At 37.7% G+C, this 10993-nt stretch overlaps 1 protein-coding gene across 2 annotated transcripts in view; it reads right to left on the bottom strand.

The window, feature by feature from the left end:
* Window positions 1-326: 326 nt before the first annotated feature.
* Window positions 327-10993, bottom strand: part of LHFPL3 (LHFPL tetraspan subfamily member 3) — a 116700-nt gene continuing 106033 nt past the window's right edge. For both annotated transcript variants that reach the window (XM_073619620.1, XM_073619619.1), the window contains one exon: window positions 327-10739. In XM_073619620.1, coding sequence (XP_073475721.1) covers window positions 10726-10739 — 14 coding nt within the window. In that variant the 3' untranslated portion in view covers window positions 327-10725. The remainder of the gene's footprint in view (window positions 10740-10993) is intronic.

Genomic DNA, 10993 nt, shown 5'->3' with positions numbered 1-10993 from the left:
GCAAAATTTCAGGGTACCACTTTGCCACATTAAAATTTCTAGATCTGTAGTCCTATAAGATAGCAATCCTTCACTATTTGAGTTTAATCCCTGCTAGATTCAAACTCATTCCTCTGTCTTCTCCTTCCTTTTTTCCTTGCCTGCTCAACAGAAGTTTCAGACTGCTGTATTTTCTCTTTATAAAGCACTACACACACACAAATACAATATAATGTACCTCAACCATCATAATTTCACTTAAAATCAACCCCACAGACCATTTTTCAGTATCAAAGAACAGAGATGAGGCCGGAGGACAGAACTGATTTTATTAAAAGAAAACAGCATTGGAAGTAATCTTACCTTTATTTTCAAGCTGACAGTGGGTGTAAAGATTTTGAACAACTGTGTTTTGGCACATTGCCTACAAATATGAATATATTTGTATAAATTCTCATGTTTAACATATACATACTTCATTTGAAATGCTGGTACAGTTTGCAAATTAGAAAGTATATTATTAGTCATTAGTATGCTAAATAAGATTAGGTCCTCCACTTGGTTTATCAGCCTGGTCTTAATATTCTACACTAGTACCAATACTGAAATTTCTTTTGAAAATTTAATACTTTGAGAATTTATTCTGACTGAATAGGATCTGCATTGTAAACTAAACAATGTATTCCAGAGTTAAAAAAAATAAAAGATTATTTATTCCTTAAAATTCTATGTGGACTTCTTACATGTAAATCCTGTGTAAATCTTAAACCTCATCCACAGTCTTGTAGGAAAAGTAAATTACTGATGTGATCAAGGAAAGTAGTTTCTTGTTTTTCATTGAAAGGTTTAGTGCTGAGCTGTCTAACCTACGTTCCCTAGATCATTGCACAGATGGACCACCTATTCCTAATGCTAAGCTACAGTACACAGTGGGGGATGTGGACAGGTACAGTGAGTACCTGCCCCTAGCGTTCTCAGTGTACTGTAGCTCAGTTCTTGGTGGATTAAGGGATAAGCGAAGCAGAAGTGGACACATTTCCTTTACAATAAAATTTCTAATACATATTTTTGCATGTTTTTCTCTGTGAAATGCCAAAGAAGGATTTACTGTTTCACTGCTCAAATATATGGTACGCACCAAATAAGAGACAAACCGGCTCACTAAGCATAAATTTATGATTTCCCTTTTATAAAACATAGATACTAATAAAAAAAAATGCTCATCTGCATTTCTTACTCTGCACTGTAGCCTAGCAACTGGATTGTAAATGGGTGGTCAAAGCAGGATGCACACACATTCCTTCTTTGGACACATAAGTGCTTTTCCTGCCCTGATCACAACTGCACATCTTCAGCTCTGCTCTCCACTGCCTAAATCACCCCTCCTGTTTAAATCCTGTTTTTGCTTTTCTTCCTATTTTAGTAAACCTGTTTTACTGTTATCTACAATGAAATATAAAATCCTTGTTTTATGTTTCATTTAGCAATTCAGCCACAAAATAAAACCTTTTTTATTTTTACTAATGCAGCATAGGAAGTGCTTGCATTCCTTTTTTTTAGTGGATTGGTGCTTACCCAGCCCTCATCACAGGCTGATGTCTATGGCACATCTCCTGTTCTGCTCCCTACTGCCTGACTCTATCCCCCTTCTAGAAAAGTTTGTCCAGCTGCTTCAGCACTCTGTACTCTGAGCTTATTGGACTTTATTTATTACCTAAGCAAAAAATGTATTACCAGCCCTGAAAATCCAGTGTTGCCCCACAAAGTGACCACTTACAAAAAGGTTGGACAACAATGCTTTCTAAACAAAGGGCCAGTTTACTGTTCTTCACTTTGGGGGGACAGTCTGTCAGTGTGAGTAGAAAATGCCCTGGTGTTAATGGAAGCAAACAATGTCCCATCATTGGTATTAGTGGAAGGAATAGTGCTTCATTGTTGGTATCAGTGGAAGGAATAATGCCTTGTCATTGGTGTCAGTGGGAGGAACAGTGCCCCAAGGGCTAGATATAAGCAGGAACAGGGCAGCCCCTAGGCCGCCGTTTGGAGACCACTGCTTTAGAGTATTCTAAATGGGGTTGTACCAAGTCTTACCTTCTACACCATATAAGGCTAGTCCACATATTATTAAAGCCCTGCTTACTTACTTTGTGATTGGCTACTGAAAGAAAGGTCATGAAAGAGTTTGGAGCCATTTATAGTGATGTTTGAAAGGTAGATTATTATAGACCCTGTCACATCTTGCTTTTCCACACACTAGCTTGCTGATGTTGTCATGGCAGGAAAGAGGAGGCACACAAAACTAGCGTAGGCTGGTAAGTACACGCTACGGGGCTAATTCATCAAGCTCTGATATGACATTTCACATTATAAAAGTGGCATACCAAGCAATATTTATTGTCACACATGATATAATTTCCTCAAAGAAGGAACTATATCAAGCTTTATCAACACCTGCAATTCTTCCCTTATTATTTCAAATTTTATAAACACAAACAAAAAAATAAAATTTAGGTATTAAGATCACATTAGCTTTTCTCTGGCACAATTAAAAAAAAAGGTATTAAGGTATTGCTGCATGGCCTGTCATTGCTCCTTTGTGTTGTGACCATGTTCCAGAAGGGCAAAGGGGATAATAAAGAGCTTTGCATCTGCCTCAAAGCAGTCCTATCTACAGTGTTAACGTATTGACAGGCTGCTGTCAGCAGTGTAAGGGGTATTTTAAGTGTAAATAACAGCAAAAAAAAATTTGCAAATTAAGTGTCAATCCTATAGCAACACAGAATCAACATAATAGCAATAACATACCACTTCCTACCAGTCATTTTATGCACAGTAGTTGTTTAAAATAAATGTGTAATATAACCTTTGTATGGTTACAAGAAAATGTTCACATTTTGAAGATTACTTGGATTTCTACATGAATGGCTCCTATAATATGGTCTGATCTTCATCTAAGAAATAATAATAATATTAACAAAGAGTCTTGTTCAACAAACAATAAATACAACATATAAAATTTTTGTTATCAATTAAACACATGGCTAAAAAATCAAGCTCCTTAATGGTACAGTATATGGACCTTAAGGATATGAAATCTTGAAAAGGTATAATTGTATTCAGGTATTCCAGTCAAAGAGGTTAAATGTGTGGTTTGAAGGTGCTCTGTCCTATAAAAAGGCACATCGCGTTTGGTTAAAGAGGCATCTAAAATGGCCAAATCAGAGTCCTCTTACCCAACGTTAACCAAACTGAGATAATGTGGCATGGCCTAAAGCTCTGTTCAAGCAAGATGTCCAAGAAATATCACTTAAAGTGGTCCTAAAGGCTGAAGGTTTTTTTTTTTACTGGAATGCATTCTCTGCATTAACGTAAAAAATCTGTGTGCAGACCCCCTGCCTGCCCCCCCCCCCCCCCCTTTATACTTACCTGAGTCCAATCTCGATCCAGTGATGGCCATGAGAGCAGTGTCTCTCTCGACTCCCTCCCAGCTTTCGCTCCCGTTGCTGTCAATCACAGCCAAAAAGGAGGAGCAGGGCTTGCTATGGTTGGAACCCAGTAAGAGGAGGAGCATGATTGTGCCCACGCAAATGCAGCATCCAGGACCCACACAAGTGTAAACCTAACTTTAAGTAGATTGGTTTTGTCTAAGATTGTGACTTAGTTGAAGATCAGACTTTTTAGAAACATTTGTGTAGAAATGCTGGTATTACCACCTTGCAGCTGTATCCTTGTTTTCACAGATAAGCAAAAAGGCAAGTTTTTAACTAGTATAAAATATTTTCAGGAGCAATGACCTCCATGGACTTAAATATCCATAGTGCCTACAGTAAGTAGGAAATGATACCCTCAATAGTTGACATGTATGACAATTTATGACAATATCATTTACAGTAGAATTTAACAGTACAAATGTTACTTTATTATAAATAAACTATTTACAGTACTAATATATCTTTCTAAGACCCACAGAATGGAGTTATATACAATCAAGGCTTCTCAAACCTTACGTTTGGGAATGTCTTTCTCTGTAAATGTAAAAAGTATATTTGCTTATACAAATGATACACATTATTGATTCCAAATGGAAAACACTGTAATGTTTCTTTGATCTAAACCACAAATACATTAGTCATATTTGTATTGTAATGATCAGAACTGCACCATACTATTACGTACATGTAAGATGTGCGGAAACAGGTTAAAGACATAAATACCATGGCTAGTCTAGACATTCCTGTTGCTTCACATTAATACCAGAGGAACATTCAAAGAGCCTGAAAACTACGGTTATACAACAAACTAATATGTTTGTTGATGGAGAAAAAGGCAAGTCTCCGTCTGCCGTAAAATCTTAAATATATACTGCATCACTAGTTTTATTACCGTAACAAATACAACTTCCATACTGTGAAGAGCTAACCACTTGTCCATATTTCCACTTGTAGAATGCAGGTTTGGAAAAACACTATCACAAAACATTTGTTTTAAATATAGACTAGCCTTTTTGACTTCTATTTGACAGCTTATTTATTTTAACAATGGAAACCAATGTTCTATGTTTTGCACATATACGCATTTATTAACCTGAAAGAGGTATATGCATGTCAAATGGTTAATATGGTTCTACATATCTGGCAATATATATCAGATATACCATCACTTATGGATTTTACCACTGGGGAATAAAAAGTGCCTTGCATCATTTTTCTTAGAATTTGTAAGGAAAGGGAAATACTGTATATGAAAGCGTAAGCAGGCAACTTCAATAATGCCTCAATTTAAATTAAATTTCAATAGATATTATATTTCATATTATGTCATGTAAACATCTTTATTAATATTGATGAAGTAGGAATCTACTATAAAGCACATCTCTTCATAAAGATATTTATGATTTGGCAACTTTTTTTTGAATACTATCTAGACTCCCATGTTTTTCACTTATGACCTGAAATGAGGTTAATTGGTTATAGAAAATACAATCTTCCACTGACACTGCAAAAAAGACTGAGATTCATCTCATGCTGATGTAACCTGTACAAATGTGTTTATACTCAACTGCTGTGCAAAAAACTATGTCAAAACTATATTTAATTCATACATTTATAAAAGAAGAACAGCCTGTTTTGCACATACAGTAGATATAACAAGTCTACACACCTCTGTTAAAATGTCAGGTTTCTGTGATGTAAAAAAAAAATGAGACAAAGATAAATCATTTCAGAACTTTTTCTACCTTTAATGTGACCTATAAACTGTACAACTCAGTTGCACAACAAACTGAAATCTTTTTGGTCAAGGGAAGTAAACCTAAAAAACTAAAATATTATGGTTGCATAAGTCTGCACGCCCTTAAACTAATACTGTGTTGATGCACCTTTTGAATTTTTTACAGCACTCAGTCTTTTTGGGGTTTGAGTTTAACAGAATGGTACATCTTGACTTGGCAATATTTGCCCACTCTTCTTTGCAAAAACACTCCAAATCTGTCAGATTGCGAGGGCATATCCTGTGCACAGCCCTCTTCAGATCACCCTACAGATTTTCAGTCGGATTCAGGTCTGGGCTTTGACTGGGCCATTCCAAAAAACTTTAATCTTCTTCTGGTGAAGCCATTCCTTTGTGGATTTGGATGTATGCTTTGGGTCATTGTCAAGCTGAAAGATGAAGTTCCTCTTCATGTTCAGCTTTCTAGCAGAAGCCTGAAGGTTTTGTGCCAATATTGACGGGTATTTGGAACTGTTCATAATTCCCTCTACATTGACGAAGGACCCTGTTCCAGGTGAAGAAAAACAACCCCAAAGCATGATGCTGCCGCCACCATGCTTCACTGTGGGTATGGTGTTCTTTTGGTGATGTGCAGTGTTGTTTTTGCAGCAAACATATCTTTTGGAATTATGGCCAAAAAGTTCAACCTTGGTTTCATCAGAACCAGAACACATTTTCTCACATGCTTTTGGGACACTTCAGAAGTGTTTCTGCAAAATTTAGCTGGGCTGGGATGTTTTTCTTCGTAAGAAAAGGCTTGCCACTCTACCCCATTGCCCAGACATATGAAGAATACGGGAGATTGCTGTCATATGTACCACACAGCCAGTACTTGCCAGATATTCCTGCAGATTCTTTTAATGTTGCTGTAGGCTTCTTGGCAGCCTCCCTGACCTATTTTCTTCTCTTCTTTTCATCAATTTTGGAGGGACGTCCAGTTCTTGGTAATGTCACTGTTGTGCCATATTTTCTCCACTCGATGATGACTGTCTTTACTGTGTTCCATGGTATATTTAATGCCTTGGAAATCCTTTTGGACCCTTCCCATTCTCCTGACTGATACCTTTTAACAATGAGATCCCCCATCCCCCTGATGCTCTCTGTGCACCATAGCTTTTGCTGTAGGATGCGACTAAGAAAATGTCAGGAAAGACCTACTAGAGAACAGCTGAACTTTATTTGGGGTTAATTAGAGGCACTTTAAATGATGGCAGGTGTGCACTGACTCCTATTTAACATGAGTTTGAATGTGATTGCTTAACCACTTCAGCCCAAGAGCATTTGGCTGGCCAAAGACCAGAGCACTTTTTGTGATTCGATTTAACTGACAATTGCGTGGTCGTGCGACGTGGCTCCCAAACAAAATTGACGTCCTTTTTTCCCCACAAATAGATATTTCTTTTGGTGGTATTTGATCACCTCTGCGGTTTTTATTTTTTGCGCTATAAACAAAAAAAGAGCAACAATTTTTTAAAAAAAACACATGATTTTTTACTTTTTGCTATAATAAATATCCCCATAAATATATAAAAAAACATTTTTTTTCCCTCAGTTTAGGCCGATACGTATTCTTCTACATATTTTTGGTAAAAAAATTGCAATAATCGTATATTGATTGGTTTGTGCAGAAGTTATAGCGTCTACAAAGGGGATAGATTTATGGCATTTTTAATAATAATTTTTTTTTTTATTAGTAATGGCGGTGATCAGCGATTTTTATCGTGACTGCAACATTATGGCAGACACATCAGACACTTTTGGTGCTATTTTGGGACCATTCACATTTATACAGCGACAGTGCGATAAATGCACTTACTGTGTAAATGTGACTGGCAGTGAAGGGGTTAAGCAGGAGGGGGGCTGCAGGGGTTAAGTGTGTCCTAGGGAGTAATTCTAACTGTAGGGGGGGTGTGGCTATGTGTGACATGACACTGATCACCATTCCCAATTACAGGGAGCGGTGATCAGTGTCATGTCACTAGGCAGAACGGGGAAATGCTTGTTTACATTAGCATTTCGCCGTTCTACCCCTCCGTGAGACGAAGGTCGGACTCACGGAGCTCGCCGCGTGCGCGCCTGCTATCCAGGCCTTGCGAGATCACGTACAATAACGTGATTTTGCGCAACGGAGCCAACCTGCTGCAGTAAAACTGTGCCGGCTGGTCCGCAAGCGGTTAATTCTGAACACATCTACAGCCCCAGTTATAAGAGGGTGTGCACACTCTTGCAACCACATTATTTTAGTTTTTTATTTTTACTTCGCCCCCCTAAAAGATTTTAGTTTGTTTTTCAATTGAGTTGTACAGTTTATAGGTCCCATTAAAAGGTGGAAAAAGTTCTGAAATGATTTATCTTCGTCTCATTTTTTTACATCACAGAAACCTGACATTTTAACAGGGGTGTGTAGACTTTTTATATCCACTGTATATTATATTCTAAAAAAGGTGAATGTGCTTTATTAAACTTCAAAATTAAATACTATTCTGCTTCCTTACTTTGGTGCCAGGGGCAATAGCAACGATTTCTGTGAAGCAACAGCTTTCTGTTGAGTATAAAAGGGATGTGTTCACCAAACATAGACAGTAAAAGACAATGGACCTATCCTACGTGCCCTTGGCAAGAATTATGAACAAACTTTTAGAGGCATGCATATCCAAAGGGATACTGACTTGTCTTGTTTGATATAACTTTACACCAAATTTTCCTCATGTTGGGACACTAGCTTAAAGTAATTTGAAAGCTTTTACATTGGTTGTAACCCTGATGCTAGTATTTAAAGAAGATGAATAGGAGAAAGAAAAGGCAAAATGTTTCACTTACAAACCTGCTTTGTTTGCTGGGATACATCCCAAGTGCTAATGTCTTTCAAAATTGCTAATGTCTTTCAAAATTGCACCTATCTTTTTTTTTTTTTTTTAACTAAACGTTTTTTATTTCCCACAAAGATGTACAGTCTTCCAATGCACAAACATTTTTCCTTTGTTCAGTACAATAATTCCACATGTGACATGCATAGGTAATACATAAAAGTTCCTTGTCAATCATAGAGACTGTTGCCATGTAGTGATATAGTTGTTTTTTTTTGGGGTACCAACATACTTTTTGCAATTATATATATTTGAAGGTAGTAATATATATGACACAGGCCCAGTAGGGCGGCACGTGAAAGTGGGAGATGTGTTCTGTTGTGCTACACGCATGTGTCAGATGCATTGAGCCAGCGATCTCAGACTTTGTTATATTTGCAGGGCACCCTCTATTATTGTAGATTAATTTTCTATAGTGCAATGTGCTATTAGACGTCAGTCTTCTAGTCAGATAGTCTAGAGGGAGCTTGCCTCATTCAAAGTTTAGTAATTGTTTTCCGGGTGGAAAATAGGGTCTCATGCATAAAAGGTTTGGTGTATTTGTTTGTGTCAGCCTCTGGAAAAATACCCAGTAGGCACGGTTTGGGGTCTAGAGTCAGCAGAGACCCCATACTGTCATGAAGAAAATCTACCACCTATTTCCAAAATCCCTATATGTAGGGGCAGGACCACAGGAGGTGGTAGAGTGTGCTTGTTTCTCGGTTACATAATAGACATGTGGAAGGTTGTCCCTGATTAAATTTAGCCATTCTTATGGGTGTGAGGTATGTGCGGTATAGAATGTATATTTGGGTTAGTCTGTCAGATAGTTTGGGTGAGACAGCTTTGCATGTGTGCAATGCATCATTCCAGTCTTCGTCCTCGAGGTTTCCTAGATCTCCTTCCCATCATATTTTTATATTATAGGCTATTTTCATTGATGAGGGAGTATGTAGCATGTTGTAGAATATTGATATTAATTTCTGGGGGTCTTCACTTTTGACTACGTCCATTATGGGATTGTGTGCGGGGTTAGGTAACGATTCTGGGAATTGGGAGTGAATAGCATGTCGGACTTGTAGAAATCGTAAAAACATGCGATTTGGGAATACAAATTCTAGTTTTAATGCATCAAATGTTTTCAATGTGCCAGCAGTGAGTAAGTGTGAGAGGTAAAAAATTCCGCTTTTACACCAGGCCTCCGAGTCTGGTACAGTCAAGAATTCTTGGAATGTTTTATTATGCCAGATGGGAGAATAGTCGTTATGTGTAGGTATGTCCAGTTTGATAGAGGCCAGTCTCCATATCTTTCTATAATGGTTTAGGAGGGAGTTGTGTTCCTCTTTTTTAGTAATACCTTCAACGCCTGCTGCTATATTGCAGATGGGGTCAGTTGTCAGTTGGGCCCAGGCAGGACATAGGAGTAAAGTAAATCTATTCCTGTCAGTCTCATCTATACGGAACAATTGGGATAGTTGGGATGCTAAGTAGTATAGACCGAAGTCTGGTAGGGCCGTACCGGCCAGATCAGATGGGTTTTTAAGTAATCGCCATGCCAGTTTATGTCTATTCTTCCCTCAAACATAAGGTTTGATAACTGCATCTATGGTTTTGGGAAATATTTCAGTGGTAGATACACAGGAGTGTGCCACAGTACATATAGAATTTTAGGGAGGAGTATCATTTTAATGAGGTTGATACGACCTAGTACCCTGAGAGGGAGACGTGCCCATATTTGTGTTTTAGATTTAATCAGGGCAAACAATGGTTCCACACTGAGAGAAAAATAATCGACCGTGACCTAGTAACGCTCACTCCCAGGTATTTGATACTATTTACTCGCTGTAGGGGCAATTGGGTTTGTAATTTAGTTTGGGAAGCAAAATCAATGGGAGAATTTGTGACTTTTCCCAACTTATACTGAGTAATAAGAATGAACCAAAGTGTTCAATTGTTTGTAGGGCTTCAGCCAGGGAGGGGCCTGAATCGGCTAGATATAGTAATGTGTCATCTGCATACATGTTTATTTTTTCTTCTAGGTCGCCAATGTGTAGACCCTGTATCAATGGGTTGCATCTGATGGATATTGCTAGGGGTTCTGTGGCTAAGGCATACAGTAGGGGGAGAGACGGCATCCCTGCCTGGTGCCTCTAATTGCACCTATCTTTAAGACTTTTAGTGCCAGATTAATATATGCTATGTGCATTCTTTGCAATAAATAAGCAGATTCTTGTGATCTATAAATTGAATAAATGAATCAGTAAAAAACATCTAACATGTGGCGAACATGCCTGACTCAAACCTAAAAACCTTTGATATTTTTTCATAAGCAATGTGCACAACTCTTGTAAAATGACAGAAAATAATCCATAACCACTTATGAAACACTGAATAACATTTTATCCAAATACTGTGTGTGGTGCAGTCCCAGCCATACATTAGAAGAGTTAGTAGAAAACATAGAGCCGGGCTATAATCCAAGTGGGTACAGATCAATATTCTTCTATTCTAAACCAATTGTGTAAAAGCAACTTCTGAAACGTCCTCGTACATTGAAGTCTTCTCCATGTAGCGTGATGGTGTATAAAAACGTTTCCATAGTTTTCTCCACTTGTGCTTGCTAATAAAAATATTAACATAAGAGACCTGCAAAAAGTAAAATCAGTTAGATGTAAATGACTGAAAAATGTATCTCAAACAGAAGATTAACAGTAAGTGCAGTAAACTCAGCAACCTCATTATTGACCATTATTATTTACTATGAAAAGTCACCATTCCAAAATATGCAAAAGAGCAACCAACTTGTAAATAAAACCTATACAATGTAAACTGTGTTGTTTACCCCCTTCCCAACCAGCTTTAGCATCCTTTTAAATGGGCTATTACACCTGATTACTGAC

The sequence above is a fragment of the Aquarana catesbeiana genome, linkage group LG03 (assembly GCF_042186555.1).
Source record: "Aquarana catesbeiana isolate 2022-GZ linkage group LG03, ASM4218655v1, whole genome shotgun sequence".
Taxonomy (NCBI): domain Eukaryota; kingdom Metazoa; phylum Chordata; class Amphibia; order Anura; family Ranidae; genus Aquarana; species Aquarana catesbeiana.
Note: the sequence above shows the minus strand (reverse complement) of the source record. Positions and strands in the feature narration are given on the sequence as shown.